General features: G+C 44.1%; 1 protein-coding gene across 4 annotated transcripts in view; it reads left to right on the plus strand.

Annotated features, from left to right (window-relative positions):
* LOC137350342 (5'-AMP-activated protein kinase subunit gamma-2) overlaps positions 1-23,912 on the plus strand; it is a 510,855-nt gene that overhangs the window by 145,823 nt on the left and 341,120 nt on the right. For all 4 annotated transcript variants that reach the window (XM_068015054.1, XM_068015056.1, XM_068015052.1 and 1 more), the window contains exon 2: positions 15,712-15,783. In XM_068015054.1, the coding sequence (XP_067871155.1) occupies positions 15,712-15,783 (72 nt within the window). The remainder of the gene's footprint in view (positions 1-15,711; positions 15,784-23,912) is intronic.

Here is a 23,912-nt window from a genome sequence, read left to right on the forward strand (position 1 = left end):
GGTGCAAAGACATTTCAGGTTCACACAACAAATGGGGAAAAAGTATGAAATGGACTGGCCAGGGAGGGCAGGTGGTTTGAAAAGAGAAGTGGATATAAGTGGATAATTGAGAGGTTTGCGACTGACTAGAATCTTTTGCGATCCTCTTGAGTTAATCTTTCCAACTCCGTGGGAAACTACGCCACCCCCACAAAGCCATTCACTTTAGCTGATGCCTTTTGGAAAAAAACAAAATTGGCTTCCAAGAAAATCTGTCCATTTTCACTAATGGGTTTTTCAAACCAATTTCGAGAATTTCAATCTGATGTTGAATAAAGCTGCAGTACAAAGGCTACAGAAGAAGTTTTATTATAATCCTTTTAAACATCTACACTTAGAACCATTAGTTTGTCAGTGAAGATCAAAATTGAGGGTTATGTCACAATTAAAATCCAGACGTCTTAATGGATCCCACGCAGCAATTTAGTTCGAATGCATTTCCCCTTCATAAGCTTTAGTTTTAATGAAATATCTTCCATTAGGACCTTCCCATTGCCAGATCACGTAGGATCGACTGTGTGGTGAGCTCATTCAGTTTGTTGCTGAACCACAGGATGCCTGAATACTGGCCTAGATTGCATTCAGAAAACTTGTTGCGCCAGTAAATACTGTCAACAGCTGCCACCTCCCCCCACCCCTCCAGAAATTGCCTACAAATAGGGTCTGGTATAGGCCCTCTGGCCCGTTGAGCCTGCTGTACCATACATCAACTCCTCATCTTCCCGCACTATCCCCATATCTCTTAATTCCCTTAGTACCCAAAAATCTATCGACCTCTGTCTTGAATATACTCAATGAGCATCTCTGGGGTAGAGAATTCCAAAGATTCACAATTCTTTGGGTGAAGAAATTTCTCCTCATCTCAGTCCTAAATGGCCAACCGCTTTTTATTCTGAGACTGTGACCCTGTGTTCTAGATTCCCCAGCCAGTGAAAACAGTTTCACACTGTCCATCCTGTCAAGCCCCTTAAGAATTTATACAGATCAATCTCCAGGACACTGCTGCGAGCAAAGCCAGGAGAAACGGACATTAAAAAAACAATTATACATGGTTTTCATTGTCTAATACAATGTATTTACAGCACAGAAACAGATCATTCGCCCCAACTGGTTCATGCCGATATTTATGCTCCACGTGAGCCTTCTCCCACCTTCCTTCATCTCATTCTATCAGCATGTATTCTTCGATTCCTTTCACCCTCATCTGCTTATCTAGCTTTCCCTTAAATGTATGTCATTTCCCTCCACTGCTCCCTGTGGTAGCGAGTTCCACATTCTCACCACTCTGTGGGTAACGAAGTTTCTCTACATCTACCCTATCAAACCCTTTCATAATGGTAAAGCCCTCTATTAGGCAACCTCTCTCAGACTTCCCTTTTCCAGAGAAAAGAACCCATCCTGTTCAGTCTGCCCTGATAGTATAATCTGTCATTACTGGGATGGTACCAGAAAATCTTTTTTGCACCTTCTCCAGTGCCTCTACCTGTTTTATAAAATGGGTACCAGAACTGTGCACAGTACTCCAAAATGTGGTCCAACCCAGATTCTATACAGCTTATCTGCTTTCTAATTCTATTTCTAGAAATGAATCCCATTGCTTTGATTTTAATGACCTTATTAACCTGCATCACTACTTTTAGTGATCTGTGTATCTATACCCCTGATGCTTCTGCTCCAGTACCCCATTGAAAAACGTTTTTGAACACTATTTGAGCTTGTTTATCTTTTTTCCTTGCATATTTTTTTAATGCACTTGAGTTGTTTGATTCGTCCTATTGGTATTTAAGTGTCGGCCATGGCAAAGTGGGTAGCATTCTCGTCTTTGAGTCAGAAGGTTCTGGGTTCAAGGCGCACTCCAGAGACATGAGCACAAAAATCTAGGCTGCCGCTCCAATATAGTACTGAGAGAGTGCTGCACTGTTGGAGGTGCCGTCATTCGGATGCCCCCTCAGGTGGCTGTAAGAGAACCCATGGCACTATTCAAAGGAGAGTTGGGGAGTTATCCCTGATGTCCTGGCCAATATTTAACCCTCAATCAAAAGAACTAAAACAGACTATCCAGGCATTATAACATTGCTGTTCGTGGGCACTTGCTTTGTGCAAATTGGCTGTTGCATTCTGACACAACAACAGTGACTTCAATTCAAAAGTACTTCACTGGCTGTAAAAACCCTTTGGAATGTCCTCAGATCATGAAAAGCAGTAAATAAATGCAAGTCTCTCTTTCATTTTCTAAGGAGTTTATGATCTCTTTATTCTTCCTACCAAAATGTACTAGTTATCCATATTGAAGTTAATTTTCCACTTGCGCACCCATTCTGCAAGTTCTTTGAACACTAATTTAGTAGTTATAAAAGTCTTCGTCGTAGGAGACGATGGGTAAGCGCCTGGAGGTGGTCAGTGGTTTGTGGAGCAGCGCCTGGAGTGGCTATAAAGGCCAATTCTAGACTGACAGACTCTTCCACAGGTGCTGCAGATAAAATTGGTTGTCGGGGCTGTTACACAGTTGGCTCTCTCCTTGCGCTTCTGTCTTTTTTTTTCCTGCCAACTGCTAAGTCTCTTCGACTCGTCACACTTTAGCCCCGCCTTTATGGCTGTCCGCCAGCTCTGGAGATGGAAAAATTGGTTGGTTGACTGATGGTCAAAAATCATCAAATCGAGTAACAAAGTGCCTGTTTGCTGCACATTTGGTGTGGGAAGGCAGTGAATCATGAGGATGGGCATATTGGATGACCAGTGGTGGGAGTGTGGGGGCAGGCTGGAGGTGAAAGATCCTGTGGTAAAACCTCCAGGAACATTTCCAACTAGAGTTGTAATTGTCCGATTTTGTACTTTGGGCTGTTTCTACAATTGCATTTAAAGAAAAACTAGATAAGTACACGAGGGAAAAAGGAATAGAAGGATACGCTGATAGCATGAGATGAAAATAGATGAGAAGGCTCGTGTGGAGCATAAACACCAGCATGAACCTGTTGGCTCAATGGCCTGTTTCAATGCTGCACATTCTATGTAACGATGCTCAATGAAAGCATCTACAGGAATTTGAGTTTTGAAGTTTAAATTTTCTGGCCCCGTTCCATTAGTTTCTTGCAGGACCTGGGTGGATAAGGTCCGAAGAACTTCTGGGGAGTGTGTCCCTGCCTCATCACAACCACCCCGATAACGTATGGTAAGTGGACACATGTAAATGGCATGCAGCTGAGAGAAGTCCACTGTTGGACATGGCTCTCAGCTTTTGTTTGCAGTTTGGAGGTTTGCAATTTTTCCTATTTCTATAAAGTCTGACTTGCCATTTCATTGGCATGGAAGCATTTCTTTGGTAAGTTGTACTGAGTGAATGCCATTGAAGATGATATGTTAACTGCCCATTTCTTACTTTTCATGTGTAAGCACCTTTTAAAAAATATTTTTGTTAACATTTACAACAAATTGTAGGTTGTTTTTTAAAAAAAAAAAGTAATCTTTTCTTTTGGAAAGTTTTTTTTTTCTCTCATGCATGGTTTCAAAGGTCAGCTCTTTATTTCTGCTCTGGCTGGCCCTGTCATTTAAAGTTACGTCATGTTACTTAATGCTGACAGTGCCACTTACAGGTGTGATAGTGTTGGCATGTACAGTTTATGTACACAGTTAGTTCTCTTCGTGCGGGAGATTTGTACGATGGTTTTGCAAGTTAAGAATTTGGGCATAGCCTGCCACAATGACCAATTTACTGCCTGTCCTTGCAAATGACTACCCATTTTCCAACTCCCTTTCCTATCCAAAGTCCTTGAACGTGTTTGTCATCTCCCAAATCCTTTCCGTCTTTCTTGTAATTCCATGTCTGAATCCATCCGATCATGTTTCCGGCCTGCCACAGTGTTGAAATGGCCCTTATCAAAGTCACAAATGCATTCTTTGTGACTATGACTGTGGTAATCTATCCCTTCTCAACCCACATGCAGACTTCAACATAGTTGACCATACCATCTTCCTCCAACCCCACTTCCCAATTTTCCAGATTGGTGAAACTGCCTTTGCTTGGTTCCATTCTTATCTGTCAAATCATAGCTAGAGGATTATCTGCAATGCTGTCTCTTCCCACTCGCTCACCATTATCTCTGGAGACCCCTCGAGCCTTGGCTCCCTTCTGTTTCTCATCCACATGCTATCCCTCAGTGATATCATCCAAAAACACATCCAGTTCAATTTGTATGCTGACAGTGCTCAGCTGCATCTTTCCAACACTTCTCTGGACCTTTTTCTACTATCTCCTAATTTGTCACAATGCTTGTTTGACATCCAGTATTGGATGAGTAGAAAGGTCCTCCAACTGAATATTGGGAAGACTGAAACGATTGTCTTTGAACCACCACAAACTCTGTTTCCTGGCAACGTCTGAAGCTGAGCCAGTCTAGTCGCAGCCGAGGTGTTGTGTTTGACCTTGAAAAGTTTCCAACCCCATATCTGCTCCATCACTAACGCAGCCTATTTTCACTTTTGCAACATCACCTGACTGCGACCCTGTCTCCGCTCCTCTGCTGCGGAAACCCTTTTTTTTTTAACCTCTGGACTTGACTATTTCAATGCACTCCTGGCTGGCCTCCCACCTATCACCCTCCATAAACCTCAGCTCACTCAGAACTCTGCTTCTCGTCTCTTGACTTGCTCCAAGTCTTGTTCGCCTGTCACCCCTGTGCTCTCTGACAACATTTGCTCCTAGTCTGGCAACACCTCAGTTTTAAAATTCTCCCTCTCGTTGTCTAATCCCTCCGTGGCCTTGCCCTGCCATTTCTCTAGAACATCTCCAGCCCGACAAGCATTCTAAATCCTTCCGCTCCTCCAATTCTGACTCTTGCGCATCCCCTTTTTTTAATGGCTGCACCATTGGCAATCATGCTGTCAGCTGCCTTGCCCCCTAAGCAATGGAATTCCCACCCTAAACAACTTTGTCCGTCCGTCCAGCGCTACAAAAAACACTGAGCTTTAGGATGTTTAGCTACATTCTAACTCTATATAAATGGAAGCTGTTGGCTGTTAACGGAACGTCTGGAAAGTTCTGCAGTCCGCAATTGGACACATTGCCCTGCATACTGAACTCCTTATTTCTGCTCCCATTGAGTGAAACTGCACCGGGAGAGCTGAATTTTAAACTTCATTGCTATCTAAATTAACTTGCATGTAAAAATATTAAATATTCATTTGATCAGTAAGTTCTAGTTTAAAATTGGCCTGTGACCATTTTAATTGAATTATTTAATTTTCTTTTTCATTTTCAAAAATACTAGTTTGGGTACTGAACAGGAAAAATGATCTTTATCGCTTTGTATCTGCGTGGCAGATCTGCAGCAGTCAAATGGATTATATAAAGGTTGGATGTATCTTTGTGAAACAGATTAGCTTCATGGTTTGTGCTTTGCTGGCTTGTGGTATGTTTTGATGCTTTTGACTGCAGTTCTATCTTGACCAAGTTCGGTTTGATTAAACAGCAACACAATTTGATCTGCAGCACTGCGACATTGCTGTCATTGAATATTGGATAGCAGTTTTAACAAGAGTTTGAGCAGTTATATGGAAATTTGGAGTTATTGCAGGTTGATGTATCTGACCCTTCTCAATGATGCTGCGTTATGTGGTGTCTCCCTTGTTCTATGTAAAGCTGATGCTTTGCAGCAACTACCTGGTCCTAAATAACTGTCTGCATTGATTGGGCTGGATTTTATGGGCCCCCCTGAGTCGGGGTTGGGGGTTCTGGGGGTGGCCATAGATTTGCGGCAGGGGGCGGAGGGCCCGTCGTCTCCCCATCGCCGAGTGATTTTGTCAGTGGTAGGATAGGCTGACAATGGCTCTTCCCACCCAGAGGCCAATTGAGGCCCTTAAGGGGCCTATGAAAAGCCACTTAAAGGCCTTTTCCTCGTGTCACTGGGATTTAAGCGGCATCGGGGGGTGTATCTGCCACGTGGGGAGGTTGCCCAGTAATACGAGGCGCCTTCTCTGCGGGCTTTGTTGTGGGGGCGTCCTCCTCCCTACAATTCATGGCCCACGGAGGACCCCCGCTGGGGAAAAACTCCATCTCCCTACAACCCCACCCTCTCACCCTTCCCTCGCCAGGGCCTTCCTGACTGGCCCCGGCAACCCCGCCTCACTTACCTGAGGTCCAGATCTCCAGGGTTAAGCCAGGGTCCAAGGACTCAGCAGTACCAGCAGTGGCCACCGATCCTGGTGGCACTGCTGGCTGTGCAATTGGCCGGCAGCTCTTGGAGACGGATTCAAGCAGGAGTCCAGAGCTCCTTTGCAAAGGCCCTAGCAATATGGTAATCGGTGAGATTGGAACAGAAATGCTTCAGTAAGTGCAGTGCTCTGATCTTAGGGTCGCTACCGCCCAAGTTAAAATCATCCCTAAAGTATCATCTGACTTACCACAAGTCACACTATTGTTGCTATTACAGAGACTTGGTTGAGGGAAGGACAGGATTGGCAGCTAAATGTTCCAGGATTTAGAAGCTTCAGGCGGGATAGAGGGGGATGTAAAAGGGGTGGGTGTGTTGCATTACTTGTTAAGAAGAATATCACAGCTGCACTGCGGGAGGACACCTCGGAGGGGTCGTGCAGCGAGGCAATATGGGTGAAGCTCAGGAATAGGAAGGGTGCAGTCACAACGTTGGGGGTTTACTACAGGCGTCCCAACAGCCAGCGGGAGGTAGAGGAGCAGATATGTAGACAGATTTTGGAAAGATGCAAAGCTAACAGGGTTGTAGTGGTGGGTGATTTTAACTTCCCCTATATTGACTGGGACTCACTTAGTGTTAGGGGCTTGGATGGGGCAGAATTTGTAAGGAACATCCAGGAGGACTTCTTGAAACGATATGTAGATAGTCCAACTAGGGATGGGGCCGTACTGGACCTGGTAATGTGGTAAATGTGAGGTAATGCATTTTGGAAGGTCTAATGCAGGTGGGAAGTATACAGTAAATGGCAGAACCCTTAGGAGTATTGACAGGCAGAGAGATCTGGGCATACAGGTCCACAGGTCACTGAAAGTGGCAAAGCAGGTGGATAAGGTAGTCAAGAAGGCATACGGCATGCTTGCCTTCTTCGGTCAGGGCATAGAATATAAAAATAGGCAAGTCATGCTGCAGCTGCACAGAACCTTAGTTAGGCCACACTTAGAATATTGCGTGCAATTCTGGTCGCCACACTACCAGAAGGACGTGGAGGCTTTGGAGAGGGTACAAAAGAGGTTTACCAGGATGTTGCCTGGTCTGGAGGGCATTAGCTATGAGGAGAGAGGTTGGATAAACTCACATTGTTTTCAATGTAACGACGGAGGTGGAGGGGCGACAGGATAGAGGTTTACAAAGTTATGAGCGGCATGGACAGAGTGGATAGTCAGAAGCTTTTTCCCAGGGTGGAAGAGTCAGTTACTAGGGGACATAGGTTTAAGGTGCGAGGGGCAAAGTTTAGAGGGGATGTACGAGGCAAGTTTTTTTTTTCACACAGAGGGTGGTGAGTGCCTGGAACTTGCTGCCGGGGGAGGTGTTGGAAGCAGATACGATAGCGACGTTTAAGAGGCATCTTGACAAATACATGAATAGGATGGGAATAGAGGGATACAGTCCCCGGAAGTGCAGAAGGTGTTAGTTTAGGCAGGCATCAAGATCGGTGCAGGCTTGGAGGGCCGAATGGCCTGTTCCTGTGCTGTACTGTTCTTTGTTCTTTGAATGATCTACTAAAATATTAGTGTTACATTTAGCATGCACTTGCTACATGTGTCATATTTATATCCTGTAACATTTTTCCTGTCATACTTTGACAGCATGCTACTTTTTATAATGTAAATTATGTTATGAACAGGATTGCAGATCTCTTAATATATTAGAAATAGTATGTCAAAATTCCAGATGTGTCTCACTGTGATGCAAATTTCTGGACCAACTACAACAACCTGCATTCAATCTAGCTGCAAAAGAGGCCCGAATTGGAGGAGCGCAGTGTTCTGCAGGGTTGTCGGGCTGGAGGAGGTTTCGGAGATGGGGAGTTGCGAGGCCATGGAGGGTTTTGAAAACGAGGATGAGAATTTTAAAATCAAGATATTACTGGACCAGGAGGTGAATGAGATGGTGCAAGTTTAATACCAGATCAGTTGGAGTTCTTACCGCAAGGACGAATCAGGAATGGGTGTTAAAGATAAAAAATAAAATCGGAAACCTGTCTTCAACAAGCCAGTTTTAACGGAGGCAGGTCGAGGGATGGTGAATCCTGGCTAGAGGCAGGTCCTGAATTTCAATATTTCAATGAGGCTGTATGTCTCACCTTTTAGCTGTGTTTTAAATTTAACACTGCAGCAAATGGGAAGCGAGAGCAACATTGCCTGTGGGCCAAGAGAAGCAAAAGTACTTCCCCAGTCCAGCAAGCATACCTGTCAAATCCACCATGGTGGGGACATCAGGGCGGTGGTGGGGGGTTGGCAGGAAGCAAACGGATGGATCGGACCCTCGCAGTCAGTATCCCATGATTAGATATGTCTCCAATGTCTGACTCCCTCCCAACTTCCAATCCTTTCCTGATGTCCATGAACTCAGCAGTATCTCTAGGAAGCCCACTAGTGACCTCCTTTCAGCAGCAATCTGTTCCATCTATACGCACATTAAGTGGAAATCCATTATTGAATGTTGACCTTCTGACACATAGACCATTGCTCTCTCATTGCCACTGATTCCATGCCTCTTCCTGGCCCTGTCTGAGGCTGAACCAGAGTGTTCACAACTGTGGCATCTAATTTGATCCTGAACTCCGCTTCTGACCCCAAATCTTCACCATTACCAGAATTGCCTCCTTGCACCTTTTGTAACATTGCCTGTCTCCGCCATCCCCACCCCGGGCCCCCGACTCAGCTCATAGGCATAGATGAGGGTTTCGGCAGCTTTTGTTACCCCTAGACTGCAGTCCAAAGTTCGCCTGATGTCAGTGTGTCGCTCTGGTGTCACGGCAGGATGCTCTGATGTCACAGCGGAATGTTCTGATGTCATAGCCTAAAGCTCTGATGTCACAGCGGGAAGCATCCATCTTGAACATTAGCTCATCCAAAATTCTGCTGCCCGTATCCTAATTCGTACCAAGTCTGCTCACCCATTACCTCTGTGCTCGTTGACCTACACTGGCTCTCGGTCTGGCAACACCTCCGTTTTAAAATCTTCATGCTTGTTATCAAATCGTTTCATGGCCTCACTGTGCCCTATCTCTGTACCCCTACAGCCCTCAGATCTCTGCGCTCCTCCAATTCTAGCTTCTTGCACATCCCCTGTTTTAATTGCTGCACCATTGGCAGCTGTGCCATCTGATGGCTGGTCCCCAAGCTCTGGAATTCCCTCCCTAAACCCCTCTGCCTTCACCCTCTCCTTTTAAAACGCTTCTTAATATCTACCTCTTTGACTAAGCTTTTGGTCACCTGTCCTAATATCTCATTTGTGCTTGGTGTCAAATTTTGTTTCATATTCACTCCTGTGAAGTGCCTTGGGACATTTTAACTATTAAAGGTGCTGTACAAATGCAGGTTGTTGTGTTCTATGTATTTTGAAAAGTGTACTAATGCATTGCTAGCCATTTTAGCTTCCCGACTTGCCAATTTCAAGTATAAATACAAGGATATGGATGTTGAAGAAGTGCCACAGTTGCAGTGATTATTAGTAATCTGCAGAACTGTGTGTTAAATTCAGACGAACAGTGTAGATATTCAAGTGATTCAACTGGGCTAAATTCCTCATTCAAGGTCTTGGATATGTTGACTTGCCCTCACTAGGGTGACGAGCCAGTTTGTTAATGTTTTTAGAAACAGACTGATAATGCAGGAGTCATATTGTCCAGACAGTTGTCAATTTAAGAAAAACATGTTAATCAGTAATGGCACAGTAGATGTGTCAATGAAGATACAACTAAACCGGCAACGGTGTTGGGGAGGGTTTTATTTGTTGAGTCAAGCTTATGAGAAGATTAGAGAATCCGAAAAAGAGAAATATCTGTACGGTCGGACTCCATTAAACTCCAATGTATTGAAAGTTAATATGCCAGACTTCGGTGCAACTGTGAAAGACTTCAGGAAGATGGAAGTGTAGTTGAAATGAAAAGAAAGGCGACTAAGGCATTTTAATGCTTTAATATGTCAATGGAAAGATGAGCAGAGTAATTAGGGGTTCAGATATATCATTCCCTGAAAGTGTGACTGAAAGCCATATTAGAAAAAAAGGCCAATAGAATCTTGAGATTTATAGATGGGGGGTGTACGGTAGAGTAGACGAGGCGTAAAGATGAACTTATACAAAATAATAGTTATGCCGGATGTAGCCTAATGTATGCAGTTTGGGGTGTTATTGAAGGATGATGCCAGGGATGGGAAACACCAGTTGTGGGACTATTATACAGCATTTTGATCGAGTGAATAGACAAAGGTAACTTTCTCTGGTAGCAAATGTTAGAGACGAGGGGTAATCAATTTAACATCCTCACTAATAGAATGAATAGTGTGGTTAGGGGTGTGGAAATGTTTGGCACAAGGAGTGGTTGTGGCAGAAATAGTCGCTCCTTTTAAGGGAAAATTGGATAAGTATTTGAAGGAAAGAAAGATGAAGAGTTGTGGGTAGAGAGCAGGGCAGTGGGTACAATTTTGGTACTCCATTTCAGAGCCTGTAGCCTGGAAAATCTTATGAAAATTATTAAGTGCCAATACCTGTTGTAAAATGAGAGAACTTTAACCCTTCCCCACAATGGGTGGGAGAGGGTCAGGGACTAAATGGGTAAAAATGTGAAACCTAACCCCATCCCAGCTTGAACACGCCTGTTTCCAGTTTAACCATCGTGTGTTTGAGGATGTCCGAATAACCAGCTCTGGAGAGGCGGGTCTGTAATGATAATACTTGAATGAGGCCTCAACCCTCTGATTTTGAGCACCATTTAAATTTAAGCAGCTGCAGGCTGGCATTCCCAGGTCTCAGGAAAATTGGCTGCTGAAGAGAGTGGGGTGTGTGGGGGAGGGGGGGCTGGGGTGTGTGGGGGAGGGGGGGCTGGGGTGTGTGTGGGGGGGGGAGGGGGGGCTGGGGTGTGTGTGGGGGGGGGGAGGGGGGGCTGGGGTGTGTGTGGGGGGGGAGGGGGGGCTGGGGTGTGTGGGGGTGGGGGAGGGGGGGTTGGGGTGTGTGGGGGGGGGGGCTGGGGTGTGGGGGGCTGGGGTGTGGGGGTGGGGGGAGAAGCCAGATCCAGCAGGTCCATGCTCTTCCACCACTGCTGGTGAGACAGGAGTGTTTCCCCCACCTGGCGCGATCTCTTCCTCCCTGTGATCGGATGGAAACCCCCCCAGCTTCACCCCCGGAATTGCTTCATTCCAATCCACCCCCACCAAACATCTGCATTTTGAGCCCTCACCCCACCAACTTCCCGACCATCCCCAGTAGTCCCCAACTGCTGCCATCTGCCACAGGCTTTCCCGTTTGGCAGCCAGCCTACCCCTCAATCTGGCTGGCTGCTGGGCAGGAAACACAGTGAAAAACATTTCAATGTGGCCCTAAATTGAGCAGGACCTCCTGCTGTCAAGTATTTCCAGGTTCCCCTACCATAGGCACAGGCCCCCGCTCCCTCCCACAGTCAGTAAATCCCCATGAGATTGCAGTGCAGTGAGAAGGACGATGATATGTTCTGTACGAGAATTAACAGTGATGGTGCTCAAGAATTGGGGGAAGCGTGCTATTGACCTGTCTCTTGCCTGCCTTTGTCAAGCCATTAAATTTTTTCATGTACTTGTTTGCAGTTCTGGGGATCAGGGAGCTCCCTTGCATGGCTGTTGACAGTTTCCTTCCTTTCCAAACCTCTTTCTCTATTTCATCCAAGGTGTGTCTGAAGGTCAGACTCATTTGAGGTCTTTGGCTCCCCTTATCTGTCTCTGTGGACTTGCCAATTCCCTTTGTTGTGTCTTTCCCTTTTTTTTTCTCTCATTCTCCAAAGAAGGACATTCCTTAAAATAAACATGAAATTCCAGACATTTGAAGCTACTGTTAGTATTCTATAAGATTCACTACTTACCTGCTGTTCTTTCAGTCTGCTAACTTTTAAACACGGCACCTGAAAATTTCTCTTGAGCCTCCCTTGCACAGTACTCGCACTACATAGCCCGGCACCAACCCCAGTGAATATGCAAGTGAGTTGAGCCAGCGATATGATAATTGGATCAGTATTGCAGTGGACTGGGAAGCATAAATACCACATCAGTGGTGTATTATTGAGGCAGCTGGCCCCATGCAACATTGGGGCCACAATTTCTGAAGCTACTAATGAGGTATATGGTTGAAAAAAATGTACTTATTTGGTGGTATGTGGACAGCTTAGGTGTTTCTTTTCCTTATGTAGGGGTTCCTACTGCAGTACCACTCAGTTTCTTTACTGCCAGCACATTCTCTTATGAATTCATTGTAGGGTTCTTGGCATCATTGGCAAGGACATTATTTAATGCCCACTCCGCGTTGTGCTTGAGTAAATGCTGGTGTGCTGCCTTCTGGAACCATTACAGTCCTTTGTAACAGGTTTTATGCAACTGAGAGAGGCTTGTTAGGCCACTTCAGAGGGCAGTTAAGAGTTAACCACGTTGACTTTGATTTGGAATTCTTGCGATCCCATTGGGGACCGATAACTTTTTAAAAAGAATAAGTCGAATTCCCAGTTATTACTGGAAGAATTACGCTACAAGATTTCACATTTTAAACAAAAAAAATTTTACGGTACATACAACCATACAAATTAGCAACAGGAGTAGGCCACTCGGCCCTTAAAGCCTGCTCTGTCATTCAATAAGATCATGGCTATTCTGATCATAACCTCAACTCCACATTCCCGCCTACCCCTGATGATAACCTTTCACCCCCTTGCTTATCAAGAATCTATCTACCTCCTGCCTTAAAAATATTTGAAGACTCTGCTTCCACTGCATTTTGAGGAAGAAAGTTCCGAAGACTCTCAACCCTCTGAGAAAAAATTTCTCCTCGTCTCTATCTTAAATGGGTGACCCCTTTTTTTTTTAATAGTGACCCCCTAGTTCGAGATTCTCCCACAAGAAGAAACATCCTTTCCACATCCACCCTGTCAAGGCCCCTCAGGATCTTGTATGTTTCAATCAAGTCGCCTCTTACTCTCTTCCTAAACTCCAACGGATACAAGCCTAGCCTGTCCAACCTTTCCTCATAAGACAACCTGCCCATTCCAGGTATTAGTCTGGTATACCTTCTCTGAACTGCTTCCAATGCATTTACATCCTTCCTTAAATAAGGAGACCAGTACTGTACACCGTACTCCAGATGTGGTCTCACCAATGCCCTCTATAACTGAAACATAATCTCCCTACTTTTATATTGAATTCCCCTTGCAATAAATGATAACATTCTATTAGCTTTCCTAATTACTTGCTGAACCTGCATACTAACCTTTTGTGATTCATGCACTAGGATTAACAACACTACAATTTGGAAACACTTATACTTTAAACTTAAAATCATAACAGAACATGATGACATATACTTTAAACTCTAGATCTCAACAGAACACTCCGGTTAGACTGTTCCTTTCACCCCAGAGTTTCCTTATATGTTACAGGATCTTGGCAGTTTGTTCACTTCACCTGGGACCAATCCAAATTGTATCACAGCTCTTAGGAATTTACTTCGCTTTTCCTTACTTTCTCAACTGTCTTCCGAGGTCTGTCTCCTGAGAATTCTCTCTCTAGCGTCCTGCTAGACAAATCCTAAAGTTCTCTTGCAGTACTTCCCAAAACTTGGCTTTGCAGCTTGAGCCTTACTCAAAACAGAAACGCCCCTGGTTCCTGATGCCCTCTTTGCTCCTGAGCCCAGTGGCTCCCAAAGCCAATTGCTTTCTTTTTGATCAACCTCTTGTCTGAAGCCAATAGTTTTCCAAAAGCCAACTGCCTGTCTTTGAGCAAGCACACAGTTCAAAACTCCAACAGAGGTATCCCCTGCATCATCTATCTCCATAGCCATGTGGTACAAGTGGGATGTCCCAGATAGCAATTTTAGCTAATTACCTCCAACTCCCAAAACATCTCTTTTTGATTCCTGATATACAGATGAGTGATTAATATTGCTAACAATGACAGAGCAATATCTTTGAGACTTTCTAGTTCCAACTGCCAACTAAATGAGCCCAGTTGCTGGTTTATGGCACTCACCTCTCTAACTGTCTCTGTAAGCACTCATGGAGAGATTTTTAACCTTTTTTAAATCTTGGGTGGTTTGCAACCTTTTAAAATTCTTGAGCTATGTATTTCATCCCTCACAACTAAGAGTGACCTCTCAAATTTTGATACAAACAATGAACCAGGTCATTGTAACAGAATCATGTATGCATGTAAGGAAAACGGGTTTCCTTCCCTGAAGGGCATCTGTGAACGACGATTCAACAGCTTCATCACTTTAACTGGTACCAGATTTTTAAAAATCATAGTGAACATTGACACCACTGTATTAGCCACTAAGTTAGAGACAGCCCTGGACTAACAGCAAGTAGTCAATTTACTCAGCAAACAGAGTCTCTACAAACTACAGCAAAGTCTCCTGGTTAAAAGCAGGATTATTCCTCCAATAAAATGCAGTGAGTGAAGGATGGTTACAAAATACAAATTTATGTGCATTCTCTAGGCATGATTGATGAGGGATTTATACAATCGGCTACATTCTGGCTGGGAATTGTGGTGCCATTATATGCAGCCTTTTTTAATTTACATGTTTCCTTTTTGCTAAACTGAACTCAGATTCTCAAACTGCCATGGTGCGATTTGAACACCCGTTCTCTGGATTACTAGTCCAAGTGACATAACTGTACCCCTAATTCATATTCAATATTCTAAATCCCACAGATTAAATAAAAGACTTTCATTTATGTAGCGCTTTTCACGACCATCAGACATCTCAAAGAACTTTAGAGCCAATGAAGTACTTTTAAAGTGTTGTCGCTACTGTAATGTAGGAAATGCGGCAGCCAATTTGTGCACAGCAAGCTCGCTCAAACAGCAGTGTGATAATGACCAGATCTGTTTTTGTGATGTTAATTCGAACTAGTGCCAGGGGATCTTTTGCATCCACCTAAGCAGGCAGATGGGACCTTGGTTAAAGCCTCATCTGAAAGATGACACCTCTGACAGAGCAGCACTCCCTCAATACTGCAAGGAAGTCACAGCCTTGATTTTTTGTGCTCAATCCTGGAGTGAGACTATGACCCTGAAACCTTGTAACTCAGAGGTGAAAGTGCTACCAACTGAATCACAGCTGATGGTATAAGTAAAACCTGAAACAAACAATTCTGTGCATCTTTCTCCTACCTGAGGAAGGATCCATAAAGAGTAGAAAACCTTTTGTTACTTACAACTGTTCAGGTTGTTTGGACCTGGTAACTGTTTAGAACTGCTATCATAAGTGTGATAATGGGTATGCTGCGCATTTGCAAAGCAGCAATCTGCACTTAAACATATTTAACCAAAATTAATCGAATAACATTTGATAGCTTTGTAGCTAGAAATTCTTTCCTTGGGTTTCCTCTCTGTTTTTCCAATTTGCTGTGCGTTAAATATAATTACAAAATTTAAAATGTTCAACTTGCACACTGTAGGTTTGTGTAGAGGTAAAATGATAATTGTGTGTTTTGTGCACTTAGGACCTCAGTTCGTTTGCCATGCCTTTCCTGGATGGCGATGTAGAAAACTCCGAAAAGGATGTTTCTCACAAGGTATGAATTGTTAATTTTAATCATTTTCTATGGTTAGCAAACTCCCAGTGTCTCACTGTGCCTCTGCCTAATCATCGGTCAGGTGCAGTTCAACATGGAGGTTTTGACCTGGTGAGCATGACTTGTCATACTGCGAAAGTTGTGTTTGTGACTGTTCGACGTTAAACTGATGTCAAATCCACACCAATCTCTCATTCTTGCAGAATGCTCTTCCTTAATTGTGATATTTTGTCCCCCTATTGCATGATTCCAGCATGAGTAAGGAAGAGTCTAAGCAATTCTCACTGCACTTTTCATACAAAGAAAGTATCTTGGAGCATTTAACAAGATGGAAAATGTTGGAGCAGGAAGAGCACAAATGTAGGAGTAGGTAGGCAGGTCATCGGAAAGGATTTTTAGGAAGATTTTCAAGGAAGGAAGGAGATGGTGAAGCTACGTGATTCTGGGGATGGAGCTCTGGAGGGAAAGGGGGTAAAACCTAGAAGGTTGGTTATCCATGGCGGACTAGAGGGAGTGGACGGTGAACAATATCCCAGTGTCAGAGGAGCACGCAGCAGAAGATCCTTTCGATAGTGTGAAGAGAAACTGTGGAGGGCTTGGAAAATGGGGACTGGGATCTTGAAGCCGATTTTTCTGGGGCATGGTGAAACCTCTCACAATTGGGGCTGATGGTAATGTGGCCTTTAGCCACTTTTAAACATCACCAGCAAATACCAGCCAAATCTTCAATTTCCCTTTCAAATCTGCATACATTAACTTCACTCAAAAACAGTGTGGGACAGGAGTTAAGTGTCAACCAGATTGGGTAAGGACGATTAGTTTCCCTTCCCTGAAGCACATTATTGCACCTGTTGGATTTTTACATCAATCCAGTAATCTTATATCGTCTTTTTCTGGTGCCAACTCACAAATTATCAGACATGTTGACTTTATTTAAAGTTTTCAAAACAAAACCAGCTGCTTTTAGCTGGATTACTAACATACTGAGGAAAATGTTGTTCTCCTTTAGCTGACTGATATTGGGGTTAGGGAATAGAACAGTTTCTATTTGAGCATCCAGTCTCTGGTATAGTGCAACTAGATGCAGGGTAACACTCTCTCTAAGACTGAGGAGTGGTCTGATAAATGTCTTCACTAGGAAAGTGGTCAGAATGAGGGACTCCCACCACAACCCTCTGAGTGAAGAAATGTGCTATCTCAGTCCTGAATGGCCAACCCTTATTCTGAGACTGTAGCTGTAGTTCTAGATTCCCCAGCCAGGGGAAACATACTCCTACTATCTACCCTGTCAAATTCCTTAAGGATTTTCCAGATTGCAATGAGATCACTACTCGCCCTTCTAAATTGTAGGGATTATAGGCCTAGTCTAATCAATCTCTCCTCCTAGGACAATGCCCTCATCTCAGGAATCATTCATTGCACTTCTTCTAAGGCAAGTAAATCCTTTTTTTAGGTAAGGAGACAAGAACTGTACAAAGTACTCCATGTAGGGTCTCACCAAGGCACTACACAACTACAGTAAGACTTCTTTACTCTTCCAGTCCAATTCCTTTTGTATGAAATGCTAACATACCATTTACTGTCCTAAATGCTTCCTGTACTTGCATGTTAACTTTCTATGATTCTATACAAGGACTCTCAGATCCCTCTGAATAACAACGTTTCCTAGTCTCTCATCATTTAAAAATATTCTCTTTCTACTTCTCCAACCACAACTTCACATTTCTCCATATTGTATTCCATCTGCCATATTCTTGCCAGCTCACTTAACGGCCAGAATTTTACAGTGGGCAGACAAGAGCCGGACTCTTGACATAAATACCGGTGGTGAACCCGCTTCCACCCAGCCTGGGAATCCGTCCCATACTTTATGGGTCCCCGGGCTTTAATTGGCCCGAGGCAGGACTTCCACCCACTTGAGGGAGGAAGTCCTGCCTCCGTGAGCTGCCGGCCAATCAGTGGGCCGGCAGCTCTTAGTCACAGTAGCGCCACCGAGAGCGGTGACCACTGCTGAGACTGCAGCCCAGCTGACCGAGGAGGGTACCAAGGAGCTGGGACTGAAGGCAAGTTTGGGTTGCCTCACCAGGGGAATCAGTCGTGCCCTGGTGAGGCTAGGGTGGTCGTTTGGGGGGAGGAAGTCGTCTTGGATCCCGGGGTTGGGTTGGGAGGCGGGGGCGGCCCACAATAGGGTGCCCGACTGCCATGTGCCACCCCCTCTCTTTTCCCCCCCCCGCCCCGGGGTGCGGAAAGACCGGCAGCTATAGCTGGGCGGCCTTGCATGTCCCCGGCACACCCGCTTGCCACAGGTAAAATACCCGTGGAGGCGGGCAAGGGCCCTTGAGAGGCCGTCAAGTGGCCACTTAAGGGTCTTGATTGGCCAAGGGCGGGCCGTTTCCCACCCCCCGCCAGACCTCCGTAAACTTGGTTGGAGGCGGAATCGGGGCGGGTAGGCCTCACGGCGCCTGCCGTTCAATTTTACGCCGCCCCCACGCCACCATCCAACCCGGTGGGGCGGCGTAAAATTCCGGCCAACCTGTCTAAATCCTTTTGCAGCCTCCTCACAGCATACGTTGCTACTTAACAATGTATTATCAACAAACTTGGATGCATTATACTCAGCCCTCATCTACGCCAATGATACAGGCTGTAAATAGCTGAGGCCCAAGCATTGATCCTTGTGGCACCACTCTAATTACAGCCTACCAACCCAAAAATGACCCATTTATTCCTACCCTGTACTTTCTGCATTTTAACCATTCCTCAGTCCATGTCCATGGTAAAATGTTTGCCATGAGCTCTAATTTTGTGTAATAACCTCTTGCGTGGAACCTTATTGAATGCTTTTTTGAAAATCTGAATACACTGCATCCACTGGTTTCTCCTTATCCAACCTATTGGTTACAACCTCAAGCAAACTCCTAACAGATGCCGAACCTGATTTCTCTTTCATGATTCTGTGTTGACTCTACTCAATCATATGATTTTCGAAATACTCTGTTATCATATCTCTAAATAATAGATCCTAACATTTTCCCTACTAATGTCAGTCTAACTGGCTTATAGTTCTCTGCTTTTTTTTTTGAATAGTGGGGTTCAGTTTGCTACCTTCCAATCCACATGGACTGTTCTAGAATCTAGGGAATTCTGGAAGATCAAAACCACTGCATCCGATATCACTGTAGCAATGTCTTTTCAAATTCTATGATGTAGTCCATCAGGTCCAGGGAATATGTTAGCTTTTAGCCCCATTAATTTCTCCAATACTATTTCTTTGCTAATATTCTGAAGTTCCTTATTTGTGCTAGATCCACGGTTTCCCTCCACTTCTGGAATATCTTTTGTGTCTTCTACCACATACGAAGTATTCATTTAAAGCCTCTGTCATTTCCTTATTCGTCATAATTTCTCCTGCTTCTGCAGGACTCTCATTTACTCTTGCTCGTCACTTCCCTTTTACATATCTATAGAAGCTTTTACAATCTGTTTATTATGTTTCGGGCTAGTTTACTCTCATCCTACTTTCAGTTTTTTTGGTCTTCCTTTGCTGAATTTTAAAATCTTCCCAGTCCTCCATCTTACTGCTCTTTTTGGCAACATTATAAACCTCTTCCTTTAATCTAATATCTTTAACTTCTTTTGTTGGGTATGTGTGGCCCACTTTTTCCATGAGGTTTTTATTCTTTAAGGGAATGTATAATCATTGTGACTTAAGAATTAATTCTTTAAATGTTTGCCATTGCCTATCTACCATCATGTCTTTTAATGATTCCTGATCTACTTTAGCCAACTTGTCCCTCATACCTACGTAGCTTACTTTGTTCAGATTTGAAAACCTTTGTTTTCAATTTAATTAAATCGCACTCAAATGCAATATAAAATTCACCGTATTATGATCACATTTCCCCAGATGATCCTTTATTCCATGGTGGAGGAAGAGAGAAACTCGGGGTGGGGGATGGACAGGAGGGGAGGGACGGAGTGTGTGACAGACAGTGATGAGTGGGGGAATGCAGACAGTTGTGGACTGTGCAAAAGGGGAACTGAAAGTAAGTTACTCTGGGTGGGGATAAAACATAGTGACCCTGTTGAGGCAGAGAGGTGACAGGAGTATAACATCATGTTGAGTGGGGAGAAAGGGTATAAGAAGGGAGAGAAGCTCAGTTGTGCAGGTAAATCTTTGGTTCTGTTCTAAGTGGAAGGGCCAATTGCTTGTGGGAGTTTTAGGGCACCTACACTATAAAACAACATATCTTCTAATTTGCCATAAATGAAGCCACTAGTTTACAAAAATTGTGACGAAAGAACTGTGCATTTATAGTGCCTTTACATGATCTCGGTCCATCCCGAAGCATGAAGATGAATTACTTTTTGAAGTGCAAACACATTGGTGCAGAGTTAATCATTTTTTTTTTTTGGTGGTATTTTAGCTCCGGAACAAATATTGGCCAGGATTTTGGGGGAGGTCCCAGCTGTTCTTTGAAAAAGGGCCATGGGGTCTTTCAATGTCCACAGGAACCAGCACATGGGGCCTCGGTTTAACAGGTCATTTAACGAAAACGTCTCTTTAACAATGCAACACTGAAGTGCCAGCCGTGACCTCACTCTGAAGCGAGAGCACTGCCAACAGAACCAAGCTGACACTTGATTATAATGCATGACTGGGTGGCTTTTTAATAAGCTCCCGCTACTGCATGAAGCCCTTATACTGCAATCATTAGTTCTAATCTGTTTTTATTGGTTATGAGTGTTTGGAATTTACCTTTGGATTTGTTCTTGCAATCAAAAGAGGAAACCTGAAATCCGTGCTTTTTCTGTTTGACTGAAATTCAAACTGTTGTTGAGACAAAGCTTCTAGTCTTCAGTCCCAAAACCACAGTTCTCTCATACCTTACTAATGAATGGGTGACGCCTTCCTGCTGCAATGTAACACCTGGTGCATGAAATGTCTGCCAGCAAATTACAAATTTAGAATGCAATTTCTAATAGCAAACTCTTTTACTTCATGTGTGCAGCTCATTGACCATAATGATCACCTCAGGTAGCACGATCTGGGGTGACCAAATTCTTCTGCACCACTGTGAATGCTGTTCTGTGTTCGGGTGCCAAAAGGTTGGGTTTTAAGTGGAACAGGTTGGATTCCAGTCCACATTTCCAATCCATTCAATGGTTTGGCTATTGAAAAAAATGTACCCAGCCGAGACGAGCAAGCTCATGTGATAGACATTTCTGGCATGGAGAGCAGCACGGTGTTGCAAATTTAATCAATGTTCACCTTGAGAGTAGTGCCGCAGGTGACATTGAATAATAATATGGTTTAGCCTTTTTATTGCTGGCACAAGCTTGATGTGCCAAATGACTACCTCCTGTGCCATATCATTATATGATTTTATAACCATTGGCCGGATGGCCTCCTGCTATGTCATGCAATAGTGGGTTCGGAGTGTGACCATATTTGAAAATGTATGGGGAAAAGGGTGGGGGAGTGGGACTAGCTGAGTTGCTCTTGCAGAGAGCCAGCACACACGTGACCAGCCAAATGCTGGCTTCCTGTGCTGTGTGGGCGGCACAGTGGCGCAGTGGTTAGCACCGCAGCCTCACAGCTCCAGCGACCCGGGTTCAATCCTGGGTACTGCCTGTGTGGAGTTTTCAAGTTCTCCCTGTGTCTGCATGGGTTTCCTCCCACAGCCAAACGACTTGCAGGTTGATAGGTAAATTGGCCATTATAAATTGCCCCTAGTGTAGGTAGGTGGTAGGGGAATATAGGGACAGGTGAGGATGTGGTAGGAATATGGGATTAGTGTAGGATTAGTATAAATGGGTGGTTAATGGTCGGCACAGACTCGGTGGGCCGAAGGGCCTGTTTCAGTGCTGTATATCTAAAAAAAAACTGTTATATCAAACTAACATCAGGTTCTACATGTACACTGACAACACCCAGCACGATCTCACCGCCATCTCTTCCTACCCCTCCACTGCCTGTCATTTGTCGGACTGCTTGTTTGAGAACTAGTACTGGATGAGCAGAAATTTCCTTCAGCTAAATATTTGGCAGGCTGAAGCCTATGTTTTCGTTTCCACCCACTGTCTCTGTTCCCTGGCCCCCGCATCCATCTCTCTTCCTGGCAACTGGCTACGGTTGAACCAGATCTTTCACGACCCTGATCAGAGGTGATCTTTTGACCGTGTATCCGTTCGATCACCAAGATCTTCTTGTTCCACCTACGCTTCCCCTGACTCTGCTTCACCTCAGCTCATCTGCTGCTGAAACCCTAATCTATGCTTTTATTACTTTTAGAATGCTGTCCTGGTTGGATCCTGCATAAACCTGAGCTCCTCCAAATCTCTGCTGCCCATATCCTAATCCCAAATCCCATTTACCCATCTCCCCTGTGTTTGCTGAACTACACTGGCTTCCAGTCTGGAAACTACACAGTTTTAAAATTTCTATTCTTGTTTACAAATCTCTCCATTGCTTCACTGTAGCCTCTTACAGCCGTGTAATCATCTACATTCTCTTCACTCCTCCAATTCTGACCTCGCGCATCTTCGATTTTAATTGCTCCATCATTGGCGGCTGAGCCTTCAGCTGCCTAGGCCCTAAGCTCTGGAATTCCCTCCCTAATCTTTCCACTCTTTACCTCTCTCCTCCTTTAAGGCCGTCCTTTAAAATATTACTCTCTGACCAAGCTTTTTCGCGCTTAATCCTAATAGCTCCTTATGGTACTTCGTGTCGAGTTTTGTTTGCTAGCACTCCTGTGAAGCACTTTGTGACATTTTACCTGTTAAAGGTGCTATATAAATGCAAGTTGTTGTTGACTCTGAAGCTGAATGGTGCCGTGTTTTAGTTTTGTACAAAAGTCAAGTTCCACATGGGCCTGAGCCTTTGATTTGGGTTTGAGTGCTAACATCGGCATCCGTGAAAGAGAAGAATGCTGAGCCTGTTCACTTCATTAGAAACCTGTTGGATTTGATGAAAGTTCTGCAGCATGATTAGTCGAAGGCACAGCCGTCTGGTATCTGGTAAAAGTGACTGTGACTTTACAAGACTACATTACGTGATGCACAGTCACATTCATACAGATGCACGATCTTTAATATAGATAGACGTTTCTCTATTTGACAATTTCATTGTACAGTTTTTTTTTTTGACACACAATGCGAATGCAGTGGAGTGGCAGCAATGTAACTGGCCCAGAAATACCAAACAAAGTTCACTTTTAAGAGGGATAATTGATTTCTTCTGAGACCATCCTCATTGCATAACTCGCATCATCCTCCTCTTCCTGTTCATTTAAATGATACTGGACTGGCAAGCAATTACCGTGTTTCCTGAATTTGTCAGCATTTCATGACAGCGACCAGAAGACCAACTGTCCTGGGTCGAGATGCTTCCCAAGTCCAAGTCCTATTTTATTATGTGCCCTGGACTTTCAACAATGTGAATAGGTAAAGATGTACAGAGGAAGTGGGAGACACACAAACAGAGCGGAGATAGAGGGAAGAAGTACTGGCAGAAAAAGAGAGGAAGAAAGATCGTGAAAGAGTGTTTTAGTAAGAGACAGAGTGATTGGAAAGTGAGAAAGTGGGAGAAAAAGAAAGGCGACAAAACATCAGTGGGAGAGAAGCAAAGTTACAGGAAGCGAGAGACAATTTTCTTTTATCCTTGAGCAATGCCATCAACTAGTAGGGGGAAAAAATTAAAGCATAGGGTCTTTGAAGGAAGGTTTCCTCTGTCCCTTTTTGTAACAAAATTGTAAATCTGTTTATAAAGAACATATGGAACAAAATCATTAACAAGTGACAGAAGATCACTTCTCTGCATTAGTGCAGGGCATAATGAAATATGATATCTTATGCGCAAAAAATGTATTTGGTCTGCAGCATTGCTCATTTAAATTGTTCAGTTCATAAAAGTCAGAATACATAAAGTGCCAGTTTGGCTTACTGTTGGCTTTTTTTATTGAGGTAGGAGACCGTGGAATTAACCATCACTGCAGCACTTGAGCACATAGTCTAGACTGGCACTTTGGTGCAGTGTTGTGGGAATGCAGCATTCTGCAGGTGCTTCATTGGGAGAGACATTAAACTGAATCTCCATTTGTCTGTTCAGGGAGATATTAAAGATCCTG

This window comes from Heterodontus francisci, chromosome 2 (genome assembly GCF_036365525.1).
Source record: "Heterodontus francisci isolate sHetFra1 chromosome 2, sHetFra1.hap1, whole genome shotgun sequence".
Classification (NCBI taxonomy): domain Eukaryota; kingdom Metazoa; phylum Chordata; class Chondrichthyes; order Heterodontiformes; family Heterodontidae; genus Heterodontus; species Heterodontus francisci.